Source organism: Delphinapterus leucas, chromosome 19 (genome assembly GCF_059928025.1).
Source record: "Delphinapterus leucas isolate spDelLeu-1000000601 "Yukka" chromosome 19, BTC_Dleu_Yukka2, whole genome shotgun sequence".
Classification (NCBI taxonomy): domain Eukaryota; kingdom Metazoa; phylum Chordata; class Mammalia; order Artiodactyla; family Monodontidae; genus Delphinapterus; species Delphinapterus leucas.
The window spans coordinates 53095934-53111981 of NC_143147.1; the positions used below are offsets into that span (position 1 = coordinate 53095934).

The following is a 16048-nucleotide window of genomic DNA, read 5'->3' on the forward strand; positions in this document are numbered from 1 at the left end:
TAAAACATTTCTAATTCCTATTCCATAGCACCAGATCTAATGGCCCAGTTCCCTTCCTGGACCAAACAACTTTCAGATAACCTCGATTTGTGGTTCTCCACCTTTTCCCTACTCCTGACACATCAGAGGGGTACTCAGACTCCCATCAGTAACCATGGCTGGCCATGGCAGTGATAGGAATAGGAAGATGCCTGCCCCTCCCCCAAGGTATAAAGCTCTTCCTGGGGTACATTGTTAGGAAACCCCTGCAAGATGATCCTGCTTTTCCCGGATTCTGCCTTACAGTATTGTGAGCTACTGATGTACAAGTGGGGGCTCTGTTTTCTAAGTAGGCATCCTTGTGGTCCAATCTGCCAACAGCAGATGCCTCTCTGCTCTGGGATGATCGGGGAAGAAAGGCTGAAGGGCTGCTGCAGGGGCTTCAACCCAAGAACCTCCTCTGAACTGAAGCTACACCTTTGCAGGTTTTTTTGTTTGTTTGTTTTGGTTTTTTTTTTGGCGGTACGCGGGTCTCTCACTGTTGTGGCCTCTCCCGTTGCGGAGCATAAGCTCCAGACGCGCAGGCTCAGCAGCCATGGCTCATGGGCCTAGCTGCTCCGCGGCATGTGGGATCTTCCCGGACTGGGGCACGAACCCACGTGCCCTGCATCGGCAGGCGGACTCGCAACCACTGTGCCACCAGGGAAGCCCCCATCTTCGCAGTTTTGAGGTGTTGCCATCAAGGGCTTTTTTGGCTCAAACACATATCCTCTGTTATTCGGGATGGCAATAATAAACTTTGAGCTGGCTCTGGCTGCTTACACAATCTCACTTCATCCTGACAATGACCTGCATCTCAGTCACCCCTGTGTCCTTAGCATCTAGCGTGGTGGCTGGACTACAGAGTTGCATCAAGTTGTGTTTGGTGAACAACCTTCTGAGTCCAATAGAGATGACTCCTTTGACTCCTGGGTCTTTGACTCGCTTCTTAAAATTAAACTTACTTTCCATATGTTTATTTTAAATAAATATTAATATGCAATTAAATTTATACCATCCCTCACAAATATCATTAATATTTATCCTTTATTAAACAGCTTAAGAAAACTTTCCCAGCTGGGAGATAAAGTCCAAACTCTGAAGATAAGCCTGAAACTTAAGGCCTTCTGTAACCTGGCCCCTGATCACCTCTCCAGACATATGTCTCACCATACGTTCCCCCCCTGGGAAAGGCAAAGGAGGAAGGCAATTTAGTTACTACACCAGACTTTGTGTTAAAACACCAGGTTCAAGTCCAAACTCATCCTAAGTAGCAGTGAAACTTTGGACAAATCATTGCACTTCTTGTTTTCTGACTGTAAAACAGGAATAAAACCAGCCCTGCTGGGGCTTCCCTGGTGGTGCAGTGGTTAAGAATCCACCTGCCAATGCAGGGGACGGGTTCGAGACCTGGTCCAGGAAGATCCCACATGCCGCGGAGCACCTAAGCCCGTGCGCCAAAACTACTGAGTCTGCACTCTAGAGCCCTTTTGGTCACAACAGTCACATTGCCTGCCTACCTCCCAGAAAGGCTCTCCACTGAGCAAAAACTGCTCAGTTTGCAGTGAAATACAATGCAGAGTGTCTTACTTAAGCTTCGAATTTCAAGAATGGCAGGGGCCACAGACACCAGCACCATCATCCTCTACAATCACTCTTCATCAGTCATGTTTCATTAGCCTTTGTTTAACCTCTACGAATCTGTGGGAAAAGAAAATATAGGGCTGGGAATTAGAATAACAGAAGTGGGTTCTGACCCAAGGTCTGCAACTAGGTATCACTGTGATTTTTTTTTTTCTGCAAGCACGATTTTCTTCAAGTCTCCTTCACAAAGTCGCATGAGCTATAATAGGTGAAACACTTAGAAAAGTTAAATCCATCTGACACATGTAAGGCTTTATTATTATCTCTGACCTCCTCCCTTTGCCTTCACTGCATATAAGGTCATCGCAGCAGTCTTGGCCCTGGAGAGATGAGTGTGGGTAACAGCTCTCAGCCTGAGTGGGTGTCTTTGCCTCCCAAAGTTAAATATAAATGATTGGGGGCTATCTGCTGCTTTGGATCATATTTACTTCTGCTCTTGCCACTGATATAAAAACCAAAAGTTAACTATATTTAGCTGTTTTATTTGTTTTGTTTCCCTGAGTCAGATGGGAACTATTTCTTCCTACTCTATTCCTCTTCCCACGTTGAGAGTTTCCCAAAGGCAAAGATTATTTCCCTTTTTGGCCATTGGAGCTCTCTGATGATAAGAATTTGTCCTTCCCTCACCACCCAGCATAACCCAACCTGAATGGAAAATCTCTAGGAATGCGACCCTTGTCTTTGGGCTTTGCTTCAAGAATCAGGTGCGATTATTCAGTCACAGGAGTGAGACCCAAGGGAGTGGACCACTCAGTCAAGGGTAAAAATAGCTTAAGATGTCAAAATTACCTTCTAATAACTGATTTCCTTGGGTAGATGTATCAGACAATGGGACTTTTGTGGTGGTGAAAAATTCAGAGGGCCTAAGACAGATCCATATTTGTACACTGATTTTGCCACTTATTAGCTATGTGATTGTGCAATTTACTGACCAATCTGGGCCACATTTCTTGTCTGTGAATAACGGGAACAGTGCCCACATTCTAGGCTTGTTGACAGGATTAAATGAGATGTACTAAAAGCCTTACCACAGAGCCTGGCATGTAAGTGCTCATTAAGATTAATTGTGAAGGGTTGCTGCGGAGAATGAAAGGGACTGTGGGTGTGGAAGAGCTTCAGTATCTTCCGGCCAATTAAACAGCAAGGCCTGACAGAGCAGTCAGATGTCCTTGCTGAGGATCACTGTTCCGCATATCACAATTCACCGCCTCTCAAGAGGCCTCGAGCTACCAACGACCAGGGGCTGCCCAGAGTCCCGAGTGAGGAAACGCGGCCAGGAGCCAACCTGGCTTCTTGCAGTAAGGGCTCTTCAAGAAGGCCCTATGCATTTGGGCTCCCAGTGGGGCACTGCCGCGGGCTTCAAGGCCTCTTACTTACCCGGGAATGGTAACAGTCCTTAACGGCAGCCAATAACGGCTCACCTGCGGCCCAGACACTAGCAAGGGCGGGATGAGGTCAAACCTTGGATTTTGGAGCCCATGCCCCAAACCCTAGACCCGCATTGAACTACAATTCCCAGCATGCCACGCGGCCGCCCGGGTGGCGGAGCGTGGGCCTCACCAACCTTGGGCCGCTCTTTCTTCCCGCGCGGCCGAACTCCCAGAACTTCCGGGTAGTGCTGTCTTCCCACCCACGACAGCCTCCCCTCTTGATTTCTGGGTATTGTAGTCCATCTTGTTCCGGTTTCCTGGGAATGACCTTCTCCTAGCTACGGATACCTTCGCCACAAAAACTACAAAACCCAGAGTGTCGCGCGAGTTCCCCTCGTCCAATAGGAACCCCCCATGTAGTGAGGCGCGGAGGCCGGCTCTCGCAACTCAAGATGGCGGACGAGAGTGATACAGCAGTGAAGCCGCCGGTACCTCCGCTGCCGCAGATGATGGAAGGGAACGGAAACGGCCATGAGCATTGCAGCGATTGCGAGAACGAGGAGGACAACAGCTACAACCGGGGGTAACAAGATCCTCGGAGTCCAATTCCCATCCAGTCCCCCACAACCTGGGTCTCTGGGGTGCGGGGAAGTCATCGGGAGCTTAGTGTATCCCCACCCCCACCTTCTTATTGGCCGAGACATTGGAACCCTGCCTGGCGATTCGTTGCTGTCTTTGTCATTTATCAGGGGTGGGTGGTTAGTATATTAAGACCCAGAGACATTCAATACTTTTATTATATAAAAGTTCTTCTGTGTAATGTTCCACTCGTGTGGCTCAGGCGCGTCCGAGGAAAAGAGCATGTTGGACGATGGTCTTCAGTGGCACAACACAGGTCAATCTAACAGTGCAGTTCAAAAGGAACGTTACTTATAAGGTGTGTGAACAACGTGATTAGCAGTAAACGAATAATAAAACGTTTCACTGCAGTTCACCTTCAATGAGGAAATTCATCAGGCTATACCAACCATAATTATGTTGTAAAATATCACTACTAGAGAATCCCAGGATATAAACTCACCTTATAAACCCTGCGTAATTACTGTATGATAATGTTTGGATGTATACCGTGTCTGTTGCTCCAAATAATCCATAAGTTTCCTGAACAGCACATAATTAGGTCTTCCAGTATCTTTGCTCTGTTAACTTTGCGAAGTAGCCTGGCGCTTCTAGAAATTGAGTGATGGTGCTTCCTTGGACAGTGTTTGGAAGTGGGTTTAATACTGCATCTCCTGTACTTGAGGGTCTTGCCTACTGGTAACTGTTCCTCGGGTAGAATAAATGCATCAGGCGTTTGAGTGTTGAGCTTTCAAATCAGTGTTCAGTCTTGCAAGCCACACCCTATCATTTCTCTTTCTCCATATTGTTAACAGTGGCTGGCACTGACGCTTGCTCTCCCTATCTATATTTACATATGTGTTTTCTAACGGAAAGTCATGAGAGACTGTTTTGGATGTATAACTTTGGCTGAGTCTTTGGTAGTCTGATTTTCATAGCCATCCTGTCATTTGCTGTATCGGTTGGTGGTAGTTCTGGAGGAAAAAGTAGAAGGTTGAGACCTTTGGATAAACTTTAAAGAGAAATTCTGCTACCTTAAGGCAGTGGGAGAACAAAGGATTATTTAAGTGGTTTATAAGTGGCTTGTGATGAAATCTTAGGTTAAAAGATCTAGCTTTATGTTCTTCAATCAGCTTTAAAAACCACAAGAAGAATGTAGGGGAAAAGGAAGCTTGTCAAATTTGGTTTTTATAGGACTGTGTTCTTTTGCACACAGATCTCATGTAATGAAAGCCTTGTTTGGAAGTGTGAGATTCCTGAGAAAGGAAGAGCTGAGAAAGAGGAAGTAGGAACAGGAAGGAGGGAAAGTGCAGCCCTTCTGAGTAGAGATTCCAGTCATATGTGAGAGTTCTTGAATTTGAAATTCGTTTCAGAAGTGAAAGTATGGCTTCATCTTTGCTGTGTGTGTAGTTGCTTTTAGTTTTCAATGCTAAACTGTCGCCTTGACCAGTGTCTGTAGCTCGTTAATTGGTTTATAGTCTGTGAATCACTTTGCAAGACTGTTTGGCGGAAAGTTCTGTGTTTTATTTAAAGTACAACAAAGTGGTAACCTAAAAAAAAACCTTTGGAGGTGTGTTGTTGTTGTACATGGTTATGGTCTGGGTGAACAAATTCAGTTTTTTAGCAGCCCGAATCTAGATATCTGTATAAATAAGTTTGGAGGTGACAGGTGAAAAGCAGAGGACCCAGCCTGGAGGACAGAGTCTAGTTCTGACACTTAGAATCTGGGATGGAGTCAACATTTTTCTGTCAGTTGTCAGAGGAGACAGTTTTGGGAAGAAGCTGTGTGGTATGATGGGAAAAGCATAGACTTTGGAATCATTCAAACCTGAGTTCAAAGCCTGGTTCTGACACTTAATAGTCCTGTGACCTTGGGAAAGTTAGTTAGCCTCCAGTTGTAAAGATTAAATCACATAATATCTGAAGCAGCCTTCCCCTTTCCTTTTATTCTTCAAATCTTCCCTGTTCTCCTTCCCCCAGCTTGCCCCCCCCCAATCACATACTGTATTTTTTTTGTAGCTTTTATCATGACAGTAGTTAAATAACATTCATGTCCAGTCCAGGTCTTACCTACTGTGAGGTCTCAGAACAGGGATCCTGTCTTTGAGATGCCTGGCAGTTAGTGGGTGTTAATGAGTGTTTGCTGGATGAATGAATGACAAATGTTGAGGTTCGTAGCCCAGTGTTAGTGGAGCTTCATTTCTCCTCACTGAGGGGAAGGAAGGATGTCATATTTTCTCACATGTACACTTCCTTTTCGCAAATAAGTCTCGTAAGCCTTACTACAGTTTTTGTGAAATAATCCACAGATATCAAGGATCCTTCAATTTTTCGTGGTAGTTTTCCACTGTTTTTTGGCTTCTTGAAATTTTTCTTGCCTTTACTTAATATTAGTTTAAATGTTTTCAGAAGTGATAAAAGAATTGAAGGGGAATATCTCCTTTTCATGCTAACAGTTCTAAAAGACAGTATGCAATAAAAGTTAATGATAGTTCAAACTAACCCTGGTTCTCTTGGGCCTTTCAGGATGGGCTCAGTGCTTTACACTAATGAAGTGAAATGCGTTCATGTACTGGAATAATAGGAAATACAGTTCTGCTAGTTCTTACATCCCTTCTTTGTGTAGAAGTTTAGTTCTTGATTTTTTTAGTCATGTGTTTCTTCCATAATTAAATATTTGGTGAGTATAAATTTCATGTATACATATAAGCACACATGTGCACATGTGTGCACATATAGTATATAGGTGTGTGTGTGTATGTATCTGCCTGCAGTTTTTCTAGCTGCTATTTTTTTTTTTAAATCCACTCAACAGAGGAAAGAAATAGGGGTAGCGTTCCACCCCTCCCCCCTCCCCAGTAACTTGCCTGGCATAAGTTACCGTGAGCAATTGAGTGGAGAGTCAGACTAAGATCATCTTTATGCTGTATCTCCCTGCAGGTCATGATTCACCTATGGGTTTAATTTGCTTCTTTGGTTTTTCCCCTTTTTAAAATTAAAAGAAAAAAATTTTTTTTTATTGGAGTATAGTTGCTTTACAGTGTTGTGTTAGTTTCTGCTGCTTGTTTGTTTTTAGTGAGAGACTTATCGCTAAAGAAGAAATCTTATCAGCCGGCAGTAGATTTTAATTGTGCAGATAACAGACAAGTAAAGTTTATCTGGGTGTTTTGGAAAGGGAAAACTTTTAGACTATTTTGTTTGTAGGATTCGTTCCTAGAATTTATTCTGCAGTGTCATCGATACCACTGAGATGCTGGGAAGCCATGGATCAAGAATGCTTTGATAAGGGATGTCTGTTTCCCATTCTGTTCTCTTACTCCATGGGGACAGGTTAATATGGGCTCTTAAAAGTTTTCTTCACTTCCTAATCATGAGGTATTATCCTTTATGAAGAAACTTAAGAGAAAAGAAAGGTCTTTTTGAATGGAATTCCATAAAGCTATCCTTACTTGCTTCTGTTTTATTCTTCAGATTCTCCAAGAGTGGCTCTTTCCACATTTATTTGATGGCTTATAGCTGTATCTGGCTCTTAGAAGAAGAAATCTTTTTAGTTCCTTTTTCTTAATTTCTCTCTTCAGCTTTTGGTTTTTCAAAACTAGATCAAAGCAGAAATGAAAAGAGAAACCTCATCACTGATATCAAATAAGTGTTCTAATTTTATTTCCCAATTAAGTGGCAATTAAAAAGAAACTAATCAAGAGCTGCTTCAGAGAGAAGGGACTGGAGAGCAGAAGAAATGAAAAGTAAATGAGAGCCTATTTCAGGGAGACTGCTGTTCATGGCAAACCAGTTTTGCTGATTTTTCACATTGTTTAATGTGCTCACTCTAAAATCTCCCAGCTTTACTAAGTCTGCCATTAACCCTTTCCCTGCAGAGTCCATAAGTTTTGGGACCATAAATTTAGTAACTTTAGGAGGATGCTGCTTTAGCTCTTCCTTTTAACCTTTTATCTGAAATCTCTGCCCTGCAAGCCTCTCTTCCAGTTCCCCAAGGACGGTGCTCTTGTGATTGTTGCATTTAAGGCACACAAACACTATGTTCTCTCTTGAGAGCACAAAACAAAACGAAACTAATATTCTTCAACAGGGTCGGTACTTGCTTCAGAATTTTTTCTACTGCTGCTTTCTTCGAGAGGGAGCTAAGGAGGGTTCACTGTTGTTAAGTGTTCAATAAATGTTCTCTGTTGCTAGCATTACTATGTGCTGGGCACTGTGCTAAGCCCTTTACATGGATTATCTCATGTAGACTTCACTTATAAAGACTGATTTAGCTTTTGTAATGAGGCTTGGGATTTGCAAATCCACCTCTCCCTTTGACACCCAGGAGGATCCATTCTGAGCTTGCTGGATTTCTTTTCCCTCCTACATTGACTCCTTCCTCCTGACTCTGCTGCAGTGTGAGTCCTGTCTTTGGATGCATTCAGTAACCCATGGACTTTCCCAAACTAGGGAGCCAGTTGGTGATGGAGGTGACTGGCCCCTCTAAACCGTCCTTGATAGACTGATATCTTTTTCAGAGTTCATTCCAGTGTGTGAAGTTGCTGCCAGCATTGAGTCACTGCTCTGAAAATTACTGAAAATGGTCTCTGAACCGCACTTGACTTGACCTAGGAGTTGCCAGGTTACAGTCTAGCTCACCAAACCAACCCAGAGTATGTAGAATTTACATTTCTGTCTCATTCCCACTGTAAACTACTTAGTGTATCACAGCTTTTGTGACCCGTAAAAACCAATTTTCCTTCATGACAGGAATTGGCTTGTGCACGCTCAAGATTCTGGCTCACCATCCCTGGGAGGGCAGAGGGTGGCAGTAAAAGCAGCCTTTTGTAATCCCTTGCCACAAACTGCTGTTCTTTTCACAGGCCTCCTGGGTACCTTGATGGCAGTAGTAGAGTGTTTTTATTTTTACAGTAATTTAGGACTCACAAGCAGCTTTTTGTAAGAATAACTGATTGGTGGGAGTTTGCGGAGTTTGGGGGATGCATTAAGGGATCCTGCAGTCTCAGCACAAGGATCGGCAGCTGATACTGACTCATGCCATGTGGTTTCCACCCGGGCCCCCTGTAAATGCCATTGCATTCACCTGGCTTTGGGCCTTCTGAATACTGTACCGATAGGATTGCTGGTAAATCATACCTCATGAATAAATTGATTTGCAGAAGGGGAGTTCCCTGGCGGTCCAGTGGTTAGGACTTGGTGCTTTCACTGCTGTGACCCCGGGTTCAGTCCCTGGTCCAGGAACTAAGATCCTGCAAGCCACTGGCATGGCCAAAAAAAAAAAAAAATTTGATTTGCAGAAGGATTTCCTGATGTCTACAAGTAGAATCAAAAGGATGTTAGAGGCTAGGATTTATTAAGTTTCTCTGGAAATTTTGAATTTTAGCCTAAAAAATTTAACTTCCAGATTTTAGGGGTAGAAAACAGGTAACCAAAAGTCGTGAATTTTATTTTCTGAACTCTTTTTTTCTTTTGATCTCATAATCAAAACTAAACCATGGTCTGTGTTTAAGACATTGGAACCGTTCGAAGTCGTTAAAGTGGAGCTTTTTTGTTTTAACTCTTATAGAAATAAAACAGGTCCTAAGGAGGGAGAAGACAATGAATAAGAAAGTTGATAATTTAATAAGAAAGTTGATAATTTAAAATCTCAAACAGTGGCTCAAAAGAGCACAGCATCGCCACTGCTTTCATAGAATGTTAACACAGCTGTCCTATGGAAACATTGCTGAAGATGTTTTGCTGACCCTCTTTTGGGTTCTGGCTTTTCAGGGTTTTATTTTAGTCTGTTGTGCCTGGAAAGCATCAGTCAGGCACGTATTTGTTGAACTGTCAACTGTGTGCTCAGCATAACTAGGGATGCTGTGGGAAACAGCTGTGAAAGATATGGTCCCTGTACCAGGAAAATTTTTATCTCATTGGGAAGCCAGGCGGCAACACATTATATATATAAAGTATTAAATTGTGTGGGAGATCATAATCTTAAAACAGATGGACACCAATGAGAATGAGAGCTGGAGGAGTCAGGGAGGCTTTCTGGATAAAACATGGCTCCCTCTCCTCGTTGCCTTTACTGTCTGCTCCTCTGATACGCAAGAATTTGTTTTAGGGCTTTCGAAGGTTCTCAGATAAATTCTCACAGGGAATGAGACTTCAGTGTTTGGGGAGGAATGGGCCAAGTGGTTAGATTGGTGACTTGTCCCTGGGTACTAGTTGGTTAGTTGATGCCTCACGCCTCTTCTGTAAACAACAGGTTAAGCCAGATGGCCCTGAGATTCCTTCCAGCTCTGGTGGTTTAGCTCCCAGGAAAACAACTTCTGTCCCTCAGCCACGCACCTTTGAGTGGATTTTGTTATCAGTAGGATTAAGAGGAGGCCTGTGTCATGGACCTGCACTGCTGCTGTTATCTGGAGGTTGGCAGCTCGAGCTGCTCTCTGTCAGCTTGCCCTTCCCTCCCACCAGCACACACTCTGGTGCTGCATTCTATTTCTAGAAATAAGTACTGAAGTTCATTTTCCATCTCCTCCCCCAGCCCTGACTTTATTTTATTATTTATTTATTTGCATTTTATTTTTGGCAGCGTTGCGTCTTCATCGCTGCACACAGGCTTTCTCTAGTTGCGGCGAGCGGGGGGGCTGCTCTTTGTTGCGGTGCGCAGGCTTCTCATCGCGGTGGCTTCTCTTGTTGCAGAGCACGGGGTCTAGGCACGCGGGCTTCAGTAGTTGTGGCACGCAGGCTCAGTAGTTGTGGCTCGCGGGCTCTAGAGCGCAGGCTCAGTAGTTGTGGCCCATGGGCTTAGTTACTCTGCGGCATGTGGGATCTTCCTGGACCAGGGCTCGAACCCGTGTCCCTGCACTGGCAGGCAGATTCTTAACCACTCCGCCACCAGGGAAGTCCCCAGCCCTGACTTTATACCAGAGCATCCATAGGATTTCTTATATGTTTGAACTTAGAATATTTTGACCTTCATTTAAAAATGACATTTCTTGATTACTTTACTTCTCTGTTCCTGGTTTGTCATTCTGCTCATTCATCCCATATTCACTAGGTTGGTCGTTAGTGACTTGAGTTGATCAACTTTAGAATGTACATTTCAAAATTTTTATGTGAATTCCCGTCTCCCTTTCCACTGCAGGCAACCCCTCCCCCCCAGAAAAAGGGGGCAAGTTTCGCTAATTCTCTGCTCATTATTTTGGAACCAAATGAACCAAAGTTAGACTTTGATTTGCTGTATTCCAAGGTTTTGGCCAGTCCCTTTGAAGTATGTTAAGGTGACTGGCAGGTTTAGAGAGATCTCTGAGAGATTTTTGTTTTAATTTGCGGAGTCCCAGCATGCCCAGGGATACTCACCCAGTGGGTATGGACTCCAGGTCCCTTTAAAAATGAAGCCAAATTCTTTTGAGAAGGACCAGTCTAGCTTCCGTGGGGTCGTTTGGTTTGGTTCTTCCCAAATCCAGATTGAAGCCATCCTGTGAAATGGTATTGGCTTCCTGAAGACCTACTCTCAAGGCCTCTGAGCTTGGTTTCTTATGGATAATTAAAGGTATTATAATCACCTGGAGAGCTAACCCTACTGTGCTCCTTGGAAGTCTCTTCTCCGAGTCAGTTGTCTTCCTGTTTGGGTTGTTGACTGTCAAACCATGTTGAGGTCATCATAGTGTTCTCATGAATATGGCTCAATACCTGGTAGCTCAGTGACAGTGACTTTTTTTAAACTTTCCTTTGTTCTTCAGGTGTCTCCGTATTCTTGATGCACAAATTGAGGCAGGATCGTTGCTCAGTAGCTGCATGTGCAAATTCAAGCCAATCCAAGGAAAATGAAAGTAGCTCTTTGGTTTTAGTTTGGGTCTTGGAGTTTGCTGGGCACTTTTATTAATAATGCATAAAACAGAACAAGAGTTCTACCCAGGGTCTGTCCACAAAAATGGGGTCCATAAAGAGATGGCTACACGGAAGTGACTCCACTGAATAGCAAGAGCAAAGGCAGGAAGGGAGTTTTTAGCGATTTTGCCTATTTGTGAAGATGTCTACAGTCGGAGGAAGCAATTTCTTCTATTTTCCTTATGTGAAATTGTGTTTAGTAAGTATTCAGTTAGTTAATATGCAGCAGTTCTTCACTTTAACCTTTTTGATTCTTTTTTCCGTAAAACAGTTCTTATGGTAATTCATATACAGGGACCAGATAATTCATTCCATAAGCTGAAATGAATAAGGACTTATAAATTGTATCAACAGTGGAATGCTGCTTTGTCTCCTACCATCAACCAGCTTTTTGTTTTTTTAAATTTTTTTATTTTTGGCTGCTTTGGGTCTTCATTGCTGCGCACAGGCTTTCTCTAGTTGCGGTGAGTGGGGGCTACTCTTTGTTGTGGTGCGCGGGCTTCTCATTGCGGTGGCTTCTCTTGTTGTGGAGCACGGGCTCTAGGCACGCGGGCTTCAGTAGTTGCAGCACGCAGGCTCAGTAGTTGTGGCACACGGGCTTAGTTGCTCTGTGGCATGTGAGATCTTCCTAGACCAGGGATCGAACCCGTGTCCCCTGTATTGGCAGGTGGATTCTTAACCACTGAGCCACCATGGAAGTCCCCATCAACCAGCTTTTAAACTTACAATGCTGCATACAATCCGGAGACTGAAGTGAGAATGTCTCTGGAATCAGAAAACCACACAGGCTTGTCGTAGGCTGCGAACAGGCCTGTGCATAATAACAAAATTGAGATAATAAGAGGAAAGCTTTATCTTCAGTCTGTAAATGGCTTTATGGTTCCTATTCTTTGCCATGGCCTTGGGGGTTTTGCTGAGCATCTGGTTTTAAGGTGTTTACCTTATTCCCCCTCTGAATGTTATCGATCTTCCTTCCTTGTGTGTCCCATTAATATGGTATCTAGGAGGTGCACTTGCATCTGGATGTCAGAACCTTACACTTCCGGCTAAAGTCAGGACCTTACTTGCTCTCCCTGACTTTAGTCTTTCTGCAACAGGGGCCTGGTGAGAGGCCTGGCCCCACGGGTGCAGGCACAGTTATTCCCGAGCAGGGGAAGTAAGGGTGGATGAGCTAGATGGGAACTGAATGTGATGGGCCGAGGGGAAAGCGGGGCTTGATACCTTCCAGAATAAGAAGCTGCTGTCACTGTAGGCTTTCAAGCGTGGGAAGGACTCATGGAAAGCCATTTTCACAGAGGTGAGTCCCACTGCTATGTAGAGTTTAGGAGGAGGCAGAGAAGTTGTGATGTCAGGGAGATCCAGGAAAGGCTGGAGATAACTTTAGTCCAAGTGCAAGGTTGTGAAGTCTGGATGCAAGCACTCCTAACGAGACTAGGACAAGAGAAATCTGAGGACATTCTGCAACGGGAAATAGCAGCACGTTGCCTTCTCCCTATACAGTACCATGTGCTATGAGATGATAATTAATATTCATAATAACTCCAAGGCACTTTAAGACCATGAAGCCTTTCTGAATTATAAAATAAAGCTTAAATGATACTTACCATATGGTATGTAAAATGTATTTTATACTGTTTGAATTCTTTGAAAATTTGATTATCTAGACTGTACAGCTAAAATAAAACCCTGCACTTAGCTGATTCTGCAGGTTAGGGTCCACTGTACCCTTGTGTTCGACTCCTAATTTAGACTTTTTAATGGAAGATTTCCAGGGAGGATGGCAGAGTAATAGTCCGGCATTACTCCCAGTCTGACAATGCCCAAATCAATTTAGACATGGCAAAAACCAACTACAACAGTAAATTAGGGGGCTTCCCTGGTGGCGCAGTGGTTAAGAATCTGCCTGCCAATGCAGGGGACACGGGTTCAAGCCCTGGTCCAGGAAGATCCCACATGCCGCAGAGCAACTAAGCCCGTGCGCCACAACTACTGAGCCTGTGCTCTAGAGCCCATGCGCCACAACTACTGAGCCTGCCCTCTAGAGCCTGTGAGCCACAACTACTGAAGCCCGTGCACCTAGAGCCCGTGCTCTGCAACAAGAGAAGCCACCGCAATGAGAAGCACGCGCACCTCAATGAAGAGTAGCCCCCACTCGCTGCAACTAGAGAAAGCCCACACGCAGCAATGGAGACCCAACACAGCCATAAGTACATACATACATACATACATAAGTCTATTAAAAAACCAGTAATTAGGAAAGCAGCCTGCAAGCTGAACCTTAAAATTCATCAATAAAATGAAGGAAACCCAGAATCAAAACTATTATCCTAAAATCAACAGGAACTGGGAAAAAACATTTGGGAGCAAATGAATGGAAAATGTTAGCAAAACACAGTATAATATGTGATTTGTGTCTCAAAAATATTGGGAGACAATACAGAAAACGATAATGAAAGCCTGTAGGAAACTGTTAAATGTGGCTAAGAAACTGTTTTTGCTGCCTTCATTGGGTGACTCATGCAGAGGGAAAGCAGCATGAGAAATCCCCATTACTGTGGTTCACAGGCACACACGTTTCATGTAAGTCTCCTCTTAGCAGGGGTGGCTCGGTGTTCATTGTTGTTGTTTTCCCAAGATTCCTAGTGCCGTGTTTTGCTGGTGGTGATCACCCAGTCTGAGCCGGCTGGTAGTTGTTCTCAGTCCTACAGGCCTGATTTAGGCATTTCTCATGAGCGTTTGACTATTTTGGACACAGATCACAGCAACATTAAACTACCTTTTTCCTTGTTCCTTCCTCCCTTTCCAGTACTGCTTTGTGCTTTAGGTCCAGATGGGGCAACTCAGAAAACCTAATGCATCAGGAGGGTGGGAGCGGAAGTGAGGGAGAGTTTCCAGAAGACCACTTTGGGCTGTCATCCCTTTAAATTCCAGGCTCTAAGGAAGTGTTGGTGGTATGAATGCCCTGTTAACAATTATCATTTGCCTTTGCTGCCAGCAACCTGGCAATCTAAAGAAAATAACCATTGAAATTCCCTGACTGTCCAGTGGTTGGGACTCCACGCTTTCACTGTTGTGGGCCCGGGTTTGATCCCTGCGGGGAACTAGGATCCTGCAGGCCAAAAATGAAAGAAAATAAACCGCATAAAATAAAAGCAAGAACAGAAATTCGGTCCTTTCAAACAAATAGGCCATCCCTTGCACACTGCTCCCTCCCTGGGCTCTGGTGGGAGTGGAGAGGAGAGCTGTGTCTGCGGGTGTCCTCCAAGTGCCCCTTCTGGGGCCTGGATTCTCTGGTCTGCTTCTGAAGCCAACAGGCTTGATTAAGGAGGGTCTGGCTCTACAGAAAGCTCTTTGTCAGTGTAGCTCAAAACAGATGATTTTTTAAAAACCCTGCATCAGTATTTACTTTGTCTTACAGTGGTTTGAGTCCAGCCAATGACACTGGAGCCAAAAAGAAGAAAAAGAAACAAAAAAAGAAGAAAGAGAAAGGCAGTGAGACAGATTCAGCCCAGGATCAGCCTGTGAAGGTAACAAGGAGGCTCTGTTTTCTGGTGACAGAGTCGCTTTTTCAGATGAGAGGGTGTTGGGGTAAATGTATAGGAACAGTGTGGATTGACAGTCTCCACTGGTATTACTTCGAGAGGGAGGAGTTGGATCCCTCTGCTGCCCTAGACCTAGGTGTTGAAACTGCTATCCTACCTTAAAAGGCACAGCACGTTAGACATTGACTCCCAAGCCTGGTGCCCCCTCAGAATTTATAGGTGCATACCTGCATGGGGTGTTGTGCTATGTGCCACAGAGCGATTCCCTTGTGACCGCCCCTGTGGCCTAGAGCAGTGGTTCTCGGCCTTTTCTGTCTTCAGTCCCCACCACTATGAGAATGAAAGGCCTGTTCCTATTAAGGCAGACCTTTATATATTGCAAGCATTCTGTTGATGCTATAGTTATTGTAATGAGAACTGAGACTCCCACAGAGCCCATTTCTGAGTTCCATAGTTGAGAACCACTGGCCTAGAGCTTACCTCTGAGACTGACGCACCGACACAAAACCCAGAAGTATGGGTAAGGATTGTTTTGTTTCTTAAATAAAGCCACATTAAAAAAAGAAAACCTTTTATTTCAGGTAAGTGCTGTCCTCTTCAAAGTAGGCCCTGGAGGAAGCTCGAAACATATCCATAATTCTTTTAGAATTGCCTCAGTTTACAAGCCTCACAAGAAATCCAGTCTCATTATTCCAGTATACCCACCCCTTGCTTTTTGCCTCGAAAGTCATACTCCAACTTGAATCTCCTACCTTATTGAGATATGGCTTCAAGTAATTTTTTTGATATTTTCAATACCAAACCCACTGTGAAAAAAAAAATACTACCGTTATTGACCACCATGCTGGCCAGCTAGGTTCTTGCCAGGCACATGGTTTAAATTAACCCCAACCTTCAATTTCTCTACAGGGTAGGTGGGGGTCTTCCCATTTTAAAGACGAGAGGAGGTGGTTTACCCAGGTCTTTCAGTCAGGAATC

General features: G+C 44.2%; 1 protein-coding gene across 1 annotated transcript in view; it reads left to right on the forward strand.

Annotated features, from left to right (window-relative positions):
- Window positions 1-3455: 3455 nt before the first annotated feature.
- Window positions 3456-16048, forward strand: part of NMT1 (N-myristoyltransferase 1) — a 30591-nt gene continuing 17998 nt past the window's right edge. Inside the window, exons 1-2 of the mRNA XM_022565124.3 lie at window positions 3456-3615; window positions 14947-15055. Coding sequence (XP_022420832.1) covers window positions 3485-3615; window positions 14947-15055 — 240 coding nt within the window. The 5' untranslated portion in view covers window positions 3456-3484. The remainder of the gene's footprint in view (window positions 3616-14946; window positions 15056-16048) is intronic.